This window comes from Gorilla gorilla, chromosome 8 (assembly GCF_029281585.2).
Source record: "Gorilla gorilla gorilla isolate KB3781 chromosome 8, NHGRI_mGorGor1-v2.1_pri, whole genome shotgun sequence".
Classification (NCBI taxonomy): Eukaryota; Metazoa; Chordata; class Mammalia; order Primates; family Hominidae; genus Gorilla; species Gorilla gorilla.
The window spans coordinates 26,934,024-26,946,557 of NC_073232.2; the positions used below are offsets into that span (position 1 = coordinate 26,934,024).

The 12,534-nt window shown below is 41.8% G+C and overlaps 1 protein-coding gene across 2 annotated transcripts in view; it reads left to right on the top strand.

Moving 5' to 3' along the window:
- The first annotated feature begins 1,762 nt into the window (after positions 1-1,762).
- Positions 1,763-12,534, top strand: part of SLC39A12 (solute carrier family 39 member 12) — an 84,929-nt gene continuing 74,157 nt past the window's right edge. For both annotated transcript variants that reach the window (XM_019034319.4, XM_055354113.2), the window contains exons 1-3: positions 1,763-1,870; positions 3,022-3,368; positions 11,404-11,685. In XM_019034319.4, the coding sequence (XP_018889864.3) occupies positions 3,108-3,368; positions 11,404-11,685 (543 nt within the window). In that variant the 5' untranslated portion in view covers positions 1,763-1,870; positions 3,022-3,107. The remainder of the gene's footprint in view (positions 1,871-3,021; positions 3,369-11,403; positions 11,686-12,534) is intronic.

The window sequence follows — 12,534 nt, forward strand, 5'->3', positions numbered from 1 at the left end:
GAAGCGAAAGAACAAAGCTTCCACAGCATGGAACGGGCCCTGAGCTGGTTGCCGCTGCTGGCTCGGGTGGCCGGCTTTTATTCCCTTATCTGGCCCCACCCACATCCTGCTGATTGGTCCATTTCACAGAGAGCTGATTGGTCATTTAGACAGAGGGCTGATTGGTGCGTTTACAAACCTTTAGCTAGACACAGAGTGATGATTGGTGTGCTTACAATCCTTTAGCTAGACACAAAAGTTCTCCAAGTCCCCACCACATTAGCTAGACACAGAGAGCTGATTGGTGCTTTTACAAATCTTTAGCTAGACACAGAGGGCTGATTGGTGCTTTTACAAACCTTTAGCTAGACACAGAGTGCTGACTGGTGTGTTTACAATCCTTTAGCTAGACACAAACCATCTCCAAGTCCCCACCAGATTAGGTAGACACAGAGCGCTGATTGGTGCTTTTACAAACCTTTAGCTAGACACAAGAGTGCTGATTGGTGCGTTTACAATCCTTTAGCTAGACAGAAAAGTTCTCCAAGTCCCCACCGTCGCAGAAGCCCAGCTGGCTTCACCTCTCACTGGCACTAGCCATGGGACTTTGTGGCACCCATCCGGAGCACCTAGCCCTGGCACTCCAGCAGCCTAGAGGGAGCTCGTCCCAGACAATCAAGAGCAAAAGAGGGGAACAAGAAAGAGATGGAGACCCGCCATCGTGGCCAACGTTCTGGTCCACGCACGGGATTCAGCCTCCGATCAAACCCCAGTTCCCGCCCATGCTTCTCCCTCCACACCTCCCGGCAAGCAGAGGGAGCAGGCTCCGGCCTCTGCCAGCCCAAGAGAGGGTCCCCCACAGCGCAGCGGTGGGCTGAAGGGCTCCTTGAGCACGGAGAGAGCTGAAGCTGAGGCTGAGGAGGCGCCAAGAGCGAGCCAGGGCTGCTAGCAAGTTGTCATCTCTCATTACTAGCATTCTCTCAGGAATATCCTACCGCAGGGTTCCCATGTTTCATATACAATTAGTGATGAGGCTAATCATCCTGATCTCAAATTTCCTCTCCCTGCCCACCAGCTGACTTAAACCCCTATACTGTGGGCATGCATTCTGCCCACTCTGAAATCTTAGGATTTAACTTCTCTTGCTTCCTAGAAAATGAACCACTTTGTTCCTTCAGTCATTTACTCACTAATAATTTGTTGAGAGGTTTTGTTTTGAGGAGCATGAAGGATCTGATGTAAGAACTACCACCGATGCTGGCGATCACAATATATGCAGTTGATTAAAGTTCCTCATTTACGCTACCTACATCCCTGGTAAGAATTTCATTCCTTCAACCAATACTTTTCATTTGAAAGCATCTCATTACGAAAGACTTCAATCTTTTAGGCTTCTGCATCTCGCAAAACAAATATGGTTCCAAAGAGCCTATCTTTTCAACGAATCCTTGGTTTGTGCCTGGATGAAACAGTTATTACAGCATCAACTGGAGAGGAAAAAATCTTCATCTAACACTGAAGTCTTTCTATTCTGCGAGGTGAAATCCTTTGACCTAGATTCTGTCCCTTGAAAGGCAAGTGACAGTAGGTGAGCCTAAGAAAATTGGTTAATTCTTGATCTAAAAAGTTAAATTCATGAACCACACTGATTTGATTACCTTGAAAATCTACCAGACAGAAAGTTCTCCCTTTTATCCACCTTCATTGTTACCTTCAGAGCAGCTCTCTCCATAGCAACTGAAAACTTTTCTGGGCTGAAATAATCCTCTCTAGCTCCCAGTGCACAGTCAAAGAATTTTAAAAACAGGGAACTTTGTAACTGTGAAATACTCTCCAGGATTTAAAAGGCTGTGGAGCTCCAGATAAAGAATCATTTATCTTTCTTCTGAAGGTAAGCACTGGGGTTAGAAATGCTTGCATCATCCTCTGTCACTTTTAAATTGCTAACATAACAACTTTAAAGTGTTGTTGTTGTTGTTTTTAACTCATAAAAGTAATCCCAGTACCTTTGTTACTAGCCCACAGTCATTTACCAGCTCATCTCTGGGCCAGGATCGGACATGAGATGCTGTTAACATTTTACATGCCTTAAGCCATCAACAGAAAGATAATTTTTTTTTCCAGGAAGTTGATAGGCTCTAAAGTCATCCCCGACTCCTTTAGTCACCACTGAGTGAGTGTGTGTGTCATGTTCTTGAGGTCTCGAAATTCTGTTTTTCTAAGATGCTTCCTGCTCTAGAATCTTGATTCTTAATAAACCAAAAAAAAGACCTGTGTTTTCTGAACATTACTATTTTCTTCTAGTGCTTTTCCTTGTCTAAAACTCTTTTTTTTCTTTTTTCTTTTTTTTTGAGATGGAGTCTTATTCTGTCGCCCAGGCTGGAGTGCAGTGGCACGATCTCGGCTCACTGCAACCCCCGCCTCCCGGGTTCAAGCAATTCTTCTGCCTCAGCCTCCCATGTAGCTGGGACTACAGGCACGTGCCACCATACCTGGCTAATTTTTGTATTTTCAGTAGAGACGGGGTGTCACCATATTGGCCAGGCTGGTCTCGAACTCCTGACCTCGTGATCTGCCTGCTTCAGCCTCCCAAAGTGCTGGGATTACTGGTGTGAGCTACCGCGCCTGGCCTAAAACTTTTAAACTCAGCATGATGTTGGTCATTTAGTAGAATTTATTTTCTATTTTTATTTAGGGATGAGGACCATGAATCACTTGGAGTTCTTTATAATGGGATAAACATAAGGTGTTTCCCAACCTGGGTCCTATAACTTGTACCACCTGTTGGTAAATGGAGAAACTTATGTGACGCTATGTTTAGTTTAGGGAGAGAGAATCTAGCAAGCTTTTTGGCTGCTGTGCAGTTTGAAAGTCTACAGCCATGGTGCTTTCCTGCCATTTGGGGTTAGAAATTACCTACAGACCCCCGCTGTGTAGAAACAGCTTATCATTGCAAATCAGCTTAGCCACCCAATTAATGAATCCTTTCAAACATGTTGCAGGCACAATAATTGAAGGCTTTATTTTTCCCCTTTACCACAGAAATTCCTTTGGTTACAAGTTTACCCCATAAACGGCAACACACTCACCTCCATCCGAGACAGACTCAAGGTGGAGGAAGCGTGGAAATGTGCTTCCGGACAAAGCTTTCAGTATCCTGGGTGCCATTGTTTCTTCTACTCAGCCGTGTTTTTTCTACTGAGACAGACAAACCCTCAGCCCAGGACAGCAGAGGCCGTGGGAATTCAGGCCAACTGGCAGACCTGCTACAGGTTCTCTCTGCTGGTGACCACCCACCCCACAACCACTCAAGAAGCCTCATCAAAACATTGTTGGAGAAAACTGGGTGCCCACGGAGGAGAAACGGAATGCAAGGAGATTGCAATCTGGTTAGTGAAATAGAATGGGGTCAGGTATCAGGGCATGTCCAAAAGAAAGCAATGGATTCTATAGGGATTTATTTCAGTAAAGCAAAATCACAGGCAAATCTTCCAATATGCAATTGAGCAATGCATTCTGGTAAAATAATTTCCATATTTGGGATACAGCAAATCAGCATTCTATGTATAGCACCTAGGGACATTTTTGTTGTTGAAAGGATGATGTTTATGTAAGGCTTTCTAGAACCCTTCTGCATATTTAGAGGCATTTATTTGTGAGCATGAACTTTTAGTCCTCTTTTCTGATTGACTAATCTTTTCTTAAAGCCTTCAGTGCACTTGCACGTGACTAGTTTTAGTTGCTGTTTGTTTGCTGGAGCATAATGTGATCTGATATTTGCCCAACATTGGATTTTTGAGTACTTTTTCCTGGCATGGTATTTTCTAATATTATGCATGGCGGGTAGTTAATGATTGGATAATCATCTTAACGATGAGGAATCTGAGCTGGGGAGACAGATGCTGCAGGTGGAGCTGAAGTCGCACCCATGGCTCCTGAGGCCTGAGTCACAGCCTGATCTTAGCCTACAAAGCGAATCTCAACCCTGATTGGAATCAGCTGCATAGGTTTCCCAGCATACCCATGTTTAGATGTCATCCTCTAGAGATTGAGATTTTACTTGCCTAGGATAGAACTTTTAAAAGTCTCTCCAGGTTATTATTTATTTTATTTTATTTATTTTGAGACAGAGTCTCGCCGTGTTGCCCAGGCTGGAGTGCAATGGCACAATCTCGGTTCACTGCAACCTCCACCTCGTGGGTGCAAGTGATTCTCCTGCCTAAGCCTCCCAAGTAGCTGGGATTACAGGCACCCACCACCATGGCCGGCTAATTTTTTTGTATCTTTAGTAGAGATGGGGTTTCACCATGTTGGCCAGGCTGGTCTCAAACTCCTGACCTCGTGATCTGCCTGCCGCCACCTCCCAAAGTGCTGGGATTACAGGTGTGAGCCACGGCGCCCGGCCTCCAGGTCACTTTAATATGACGTCAGTGGTGTCTAAGAATTTCTTCATTAGGGAGGGTGGGGTAGGATGGAAGGAGGTGAGAGCTCATGTGTTTAAATGACTACAAAAGAAAAAATAAAACCTACTCCACCATCCCTTTCCTGACACAGGAGATTTTTTAGGATGAACCCATAAATACATAAATGAAAGCATACATAAATAAGTAAAACAAAAGCTAACAACCGTCTCCAAAATATATTTTGGCAGACTTTCTCAATCATGCAGAGGCGAGGGAGGGAGGGGAGGGGAACATTTTCTGACCAAGTGTTTTGTTTTTTCATAACAGAAGAGGTCTTGCTCATAGAGAATTTTTCTCTGCTTTGTGTGAGCAATAAATAATTCAATAATTATTAAAATACCCAATGGTTCCCAGAGGAAATGTGTTATAATAGGCAACTCATCTGTGATGACATTAATATATATAGATGGCAACACAAGATGTCCCACTGGAAATAACCAGAAGTCATCTCTTATTCATGTCCTCTGAGGATTCGCTTCAGGGGAATGTTCTCCTTTAATGACATGAAGTGCCTTATTAAGGCTGGTTGAATAGTAGTTTTGCCAGGGGGGAAGGTAAATATGCAAAATTGTTCTCCATTTTCAAGGCTGGGGGAAGGATTGTTTAGCACTTACTGTTTTCTGTGACAGTATCAGGAGTTCAGCCAATTTGGTCCCCATTTGAATCAGTTCCATTCCTAGGACTTGAAACACCATCTTTAATAGTTTCACCCTCCTTCTCTGTGAAAGAGACGCAGGTGAAGCAGGAGTGAGTCTCAGCTTTACCTACTCAGAAGGCTTCAGTTCACCCCAATCACCCATCAGGAAGGAGCTTAGGAAATGTCTCCCATCATTCATGAAAAGAGGGAGGAAACAGAGTCCTCCGAATTTCACAAACACGCCTGTTCTGGCGCAAACCACAGGGCTTCGGCTTGTGGCCGAGTCTGTTCTGTCATCTGAGGGACTTTGTCTGCTGACAGGCAGGGTTCATGCTACAAATTCTATTGTAAAAAGAGGTTAAGGGGATTTCCTCATATCCCTAAATGTCTGAAAAAAGAGGGAAGTAGGTATCTTGAATTTGTTGGGAGGAAAAATGCTTCCAATTTTACGTCTATATAAAAAGTGAATTTTTTAAAAAGCCAATCTGAAGTATCTGAGAGCATTGCACATTTAAAATAAATTCAGTCAAGCTGCAGTCTTTGAAAATGAATAGTTCTGGGCTGATCCTGGCTTTTTCTTTCTTTAATGAGAAGGGGTAGAATATAGTTTTAATGAACATCATGAGAGATTAAATAACTCCAAAACAATACATTCTACTTCAATAATTATGAGAACCATAACGCTACACATGTTTCTGAAAGGAAAAGGGCCCTTTTCTGGCACCTTCTAGTGTTGAGACATGTGGAGCCTCAGCTTCCTCACCCTGAAGGCTGGGATAATGAGCCCCTCCTCAGGGAGGTCTGTGAGGACCACATGGACAAACACATGTTCCTCAGGCCCCAGATGTCTGTGAGGGTCAAATGGATATATATGTGCCCCTGAGGGAGATATCTGTGAAAATCACATGGACATGTGTGCTCCCCGGGGAGATCTCTGCAAGGATCACATGGACACATATGTCCTCAGGGATCAAATCTCTGAGAATCATGTGGACATAGATGTATTATGTCCCAGGAAGATCTCTGTGGATCTCATGGACATGTGCTCCTCAGGGAGATCTCTGTGGGGATCCCATGGACATACATGTTCTTAGGAATCAGATCTCTGAGGATCTCATGGACATACATGTTCTTAGGAATCAGATCTCTGAGGATCTCATGGACATACATGTACTTCTTAGGAATCAGATCTCTGAGGATCTCATGGACATACATGTTCTCCTTAGGAATCAGATCTCTCAGGATCTCATGGACACATATGCAGAAAGTCAGATATAGGAGCTCAAGTTCCGTCTGTTCCCTGGGCCTCACAGCAATGTCTGATTCCTCCTTTTCCAGGGACACTAGAGCAGCGCCATTCCTCAGAATCTCCCACCCACCTGTGTCCCAGGCTCCCCTCCACTGTCCTAGATTCTGAGGATTTTAAACGAAGTTTTCCAGGCAATTCTTAGACACGTTCAAAGCAGAGAACCACTGCTTTAAGGGTCTCCATTTAATTCACACCTGGCCCTAGCCCCTGACATAACTGTCATGGAATAAAGTGTGGAAAACACCCAGCTTTGTCTTATTATCTAACAATTTTATCTTAACTCTTTTCAGTTAAAAACTTTTTGTCAGTCAGAAGACCCACTAAATCTAGTACAGACCCTAAAGAGCCAGTACCTGCCATCAGCAACATCCTTCCAGCTCTTTGTCAGGAAAAAAACACATACACGTTCTCTCTTATATTTACAATCAATTGTTAGCCACCCCCCACCTCCGGAAAAGAAAAAAACACCTTATAGAAACCTGAGAACTTAAAAGAGACTGTCTTCTTTTAAGTTCTCAAGTTTCTATAATATAAAATTTCCCATTGTTTAAAATCAAATGTTAAACATCTTTCAGTCTAAAACCCCTAAAGTTTATCCGGGAGGCCTGACAGCTGTCTTATTGATGTAGGAGAAGACAGCTACCATGTTGTTTTTTGTCAGCTGAGGCTCTCACCTGGCATAGATCATAAGCAAAGCTGAATTTCAAGGCTGGGTGAGACCATGTGATGTGGCTCCAGGATGTGGTGGACAATTACTACCAAGTGTCCGAGTAGCCTGTTTAGCTTGAAAGGGGAGCCTCTCCTTGCATTTTAATCAGTCTTTTCCCAAAGTTTATTTCCTTATAAAGTCATTAAAACTAATTCCCAGAATTTATGAGATTTCCCCCCCCCTTAAACCTTTTTCCCTCACCTGACAAGATTAAAAGGAAAATCAATGGATTATTCTTGAATGAGTCCATTCTTCTTAAACAAAGAATTGCTTCACCAGAGGCAGCAGCCTTGGACAGATCTTGATGCCTGTGGGGTGGCAGTATTTGCGACATTTTGCTAAATATCCTCTCCCAAACACAACTGAGCCAACTTCTAAAAACATTAACAACAAAACAAATCTAGTGGTGTCGAACTGAAAATTCCAGCTCTGTCCTCATCCAACAGCCCCAGTAGTGCTTTTTGTCATATCTATGTCCAGGGGAAGAATTCTTATTTTATGTTAGCTTTTCTGAGGCTTCCACCTGTATTCTTTCCTCAAGCCACAGCCTTCTGTATTAAAATAAATTCTTTACGATTCAAATATTACAAAAGGGAGGAAGGTTTCCAGCCCATGGTCATTTGATTCACAATTAAGCTTTGATTTAGCAGGCCTCAAAAAATCAAAGCAAATGTGATGCAACACGTGTTCATTCAAGGTTACCAAAATCTCTGTTCAGACAAAAGAAGATGCTTCTACCGCTATTTCAAGGTTTCCAAAGCCAGAAACCAATTGTACCTTCCATATTGTATGCCTTTTATACACAGTTCTGGAATGCCTACCCACACAATTATAGTGCGGACCCTGCTCTCTGCTGTTCCGTGCCATGCATTCCAATTCCAACCCTGGAAAGATACATGGCAAAGACATTGAGGAAGAAAGATGCATGGACAGGAGTCTCCGCATCTCAGATGGGTTGAAATATGGTCACATGTTCTGCCATGTGCTCATACACCAAGCCCTGCCCTGGTCTCATGGCCCCATGAGCGTCCTACTCCTTGCATCATAGACATTCTTCTTCCTACCTATCCAGCCCCATAAAACAACCTGAGTAGCACTTGAAAGTATAACATAAACTCATTCAACGCTCTCGTTGTACCATGTCCTTGTTCTGATTGATGTTAGACTCGGACCAATCTCTTAGCCACCTAACTGACCTCTACTCCCATCACATAGGAGGGAGAGAAAAATTACCGGTCAAAGTGGTTGCCTATCAAGTACATCAGTGGGTCCACAGCTTGTGTTCTCCATGGCACAAAAGGAAGGAATAAAAGAATGGGTCCTGTTCTTCGAAGAGCAGGAATTGTGACTAACAGTGCTCTCCACCATTAGCTGTGTAGCTTTGGGCAAGTTTCTTATCTGCTTTAGTCTTGGTTTTCACACATTCTATGAGTAAACTTTTCTCATGAAGAAAGGTGTAATTCATGTGTTCTTTGCAGTATCCTTGCATACCGTACACAAATGTATCCATTAATTCACTGTGCATTAAATAATTGAGTAATTGGTCTTCTAGTTGCTTTATATTATAAAAATCAAATATTTAGAAATATTTGGTGGATTATTACATGGGCTGGAGACATTTTATTTTTCACACTTAAAATAATAATATAGGGTTCTTATTATTAAAAAATTCATTACTTTATGCATTTTTCAGAACCAATTAGATTATGCACCAAGGAATAACTGAATGCAAAAGATACTCTGCACATTGCTGGGCACATGGCTACCAACAAATTGTAGCTAATGGTACCAATAGTTTAGTTTCAGGAGGCTATTTTGTACAAAGAACCTCTTTTATTTCAATTTTTTTATTTACACTTTTTATAAAAGTGTAAGTTTTTCATTACACTTTTATTTCAATGGATTCGCCTTTTGGGTCTTGGTGTCAGCCTTGCCATCAGCTACCAAGGTGTGGACTTTTCTTCTGGGCTACTTAGGAAACAGAAAAGGGATGCTGAGGTTTTACAGGTGGAACCTAATATCCACATTGAGAGTTGGTCTTAGTGGAACCCCTGGGTCTCCTCTGTTTGAGTACTTGACCCCCTGCAGTTGGGTTCAGGAGAGATTAAAGTCTGTGTGGTTTTATGAAGAATGTGATTATGCTTTGATTTGGAGATGGATGACATTTGTTTCTTCCTGACTCAGATGATTACATAGCAGATGCTACACAGTGGGTTGTACAGCAGACCTTGAATTAGAACCCCCAAAACTTCCACTTCAAAGAAGACTAGATTAAAAGATATTGTAGTACAATATCCCCACCACGGGATAAATCTGTCTGGGAGTCAGGACAGGCGTTTCTCAATGCTTTCACTCTGTGGCTGTGTCCTGGGGCTGCTTCTCAGATCCTGTGAGAATTCTCAGGAGCTCCCCAACTGTCTCTGAAGAAAGGCAGCTTCCCTCTTGCTGAGAAAGCTTCTGGTCCACAATTCCTGTGTCTTTTTCTCACTGTTCCACAACATTTATCCAAATCCCTTATGTCAAGTAAACTTCTCAGATTGCAGGAGCTGGGCATGTGCTTGTGGCTTGTGAAACAAATAAGGCAGCAGAGTGGAGGGGAGGAAAGACTTTTCCTCTAACATCTTAAATTCTGTAGCTGGGGCTTGTGAACTAAATGGACAAAAGATGGATTAACAGGAGAAATAGCACACACATTTGATGTTAATATTTTTATGTGGAATAGGGGCATCATAGAAAAAGTGAAAACTCCAAAGAAGTGGTTAGACCCAGGGGTTTATATACCATTTTAACAAACAGTAATAAATTGTGGGGATGTGACAAGAGTAAGAAAAAAAGTGAATTTGGACTAGAGATGGTAAATTGTGGGAAAGTGACTAGGAAATATGTATGGGAAACCAAAAATTTTTTTAACATTATACCAATAGAGGATTATTTTAGTAAGGTTCGTTTGTATAGGTTCATCTCAGCATTAATTCCCCATCTCCAGTGATAAGAATGTTCTCCTCTTCCTGATACAGCAAGGATACCTTTCTCATGGGAAACTTATGCCCTGCTTTTAGATAGTAAGGGGAAGGGCAGAGAATCCTTCCTGTACCTGCTGTTTCTCAGTTGCCTTCAGCTCAAAATAATCAATATGCTACAGTGGCATATTTTGGGGCAGTATGTTCTGAATCTCTTCAACAAAATCATTTTTGGCAATTTCCCTAAATAGGATAGAAGAGGGGCAGATGGAAGTCATTTGTAAAATTTTTATACCTCTTAAGTGCCAGGTATTGTGCTATATGCTAAGGATAGAACTACACAAAAAGCAGACGAAATCTGCTGTTAGTGGACCACTGGTTGCCATAGAGAAGAGAGAGAATAAACAAGTAAACAAAGCAATTTTACAATACGAGTGCTATGAAGAAAAATTTTTAAATGGTGTGTTCCAGAATTGTGCTGTCCAGCACAGTAACCACTAGCCCACATGTAACTGTTGGGCACTTGATTCGTGGCTCATCCAAATTGAGATGTGCTGGTAAGCATAAAGTGCACACCAGTTTTCAAAGACTTTGTTCAAGAAGAAAAATGTGAAATGTCTTAATTTTTAAAAATTTTGATTACATGGTAAAATAATCTTGGATACATAAGGTTAAAATATTACAAAAGTTACTTTTAGCTGTTTTTACTTTTTAAAATCTTGCTGCTAAAGAACTTCAAATGACATATGTGGCTCATATTTGCAGTGTTCCTTGTATTTCTATCAGATAGTTCTGTACTAGGGAACGCAGGTTGGGAATCTTTAGGAAGGTGTTGTGAGAGGGTGGCAATTTAGGCTGAAACCTGAAAAATGAGGGGAACAAGAAGACCTGGAAGATTGTGGGAAAGAATTTGGTGAAGTTGACATAAAATCACAGGGGCAGAAGTTGAGTGAGATGCTGGACCAAGGCTAAGAGAAGGAAGGAGGGTAGAGTAGACAGGAGCTAGACCAAAAAGAAGATTGCAAGGAATTCGGATTTTATTCTAAATGCAAATGGGCATCACTTTAAAAGCCAAAGAATAATCTGTTTTACACAAGGCAACAGATCAACAACTTGTGGCCAATCTATTTGGAGACAGGAATTACTCTTAGTGGAAAAAAAGGGTTCCCTAGATGGGCATCATTGTTATGCAGGAGTCCAACTCTCTGAATCTGACTATTGGTCCTGCCTGCTTTTCCTTTCTGTTTATAAAATGATAAGCAATGAAGACCCTGGTGGTCATTAGTGTTCTGGAACTATTTGCTAAGCTTTGTTTCTTTTGTTGTTGTTATTGTTTTCTTCCACAGTGCTTTGAACCAGATGCACTATTACTAATAGCTGGAGGAAATTTTGAAGATCAGCTTAGAGAAGAAGTGGTCCAGAGAGTTTCTCTTCTCCTTCTCTATTACATTATTCATCAGGAAGAGATCTGTTCTTCAAAGCTCAACATGAGTAATAAAGAGTATAAATTTTACCTACACAGCCTACTGAGCCTCAGGCAGGATGAAGATTCCTCTTTCCTTTCACAGAATGAGACAGAAGATATCTTGGCTTTCACCAGGCAGTACTTTGACACTTCTCAAAGCCAGGTAAGAAGGCAAAATTGCTAACTGGCTCTGCTGCTAAGATACAGTTCTAGAGCCTTATTGTTTGTTCCTTATTTATTTCTAAGACATTCAAGGACTTCTAAGGGAGGTAAGTATTTGTGGGTTTTGGTTATGAGATGTTAAATGACATAATTTAAAATTCCGAGTCCAAAAGAGGAAATGTAATGACTAATTGGAAGAGGAGTTTTCGCCAGAAGTTGGGTGGGTGGACAGGCAGTCCAGGTGACAGGTCAGCTCTCTTCTCCTGGGTCCCTCTGAGCACTCAAATCAGTATGACCCAAGGCTTTTTGACCAATTTCCAAGGACTGAGCTGTAGTGGTGGAGAGCAATGTTTCTATTTGCCTTGCCTTCTGGCTGCGAAAGGAGAAGGCAGAGACATTTTGAAAGTGATAAATTATTAGTTATTTCACTGAAGAAGCAGCTTGCAAAAACCATTACTCATGGTTGCCAGCCCTAGATGATATCCCTTTGTGGTTTTGAATTGTGCTGCCTGTGTAGAGGGTCCATTCAAATGCCTCTCCTCTCTCCCAGCTCCCACCTGGTCTCTGTTGCCTTCATTACTATTCTAGCAAAACTGGCCTTTCAGTTAGGTTTTTGCTTTCTGGTTTGCAGCAGGAAATCTCAGCAGATAAAGTTCTCTGAACATAAGGTTTCTTTAAGCCACGAGTTTTGTTTTTTTTAAAGAATTAATTGAGAAGCCATTACTACATTTTGAAGAGTATGGGGAAATCATTTTTTTTTGAATTGTTCGTAAACATGTATAGACAAATTTAGTCCCTGCTCTCAATTCTGGAATTCTGCAGCTTAACGACCAGCAGACATATCCTCTAA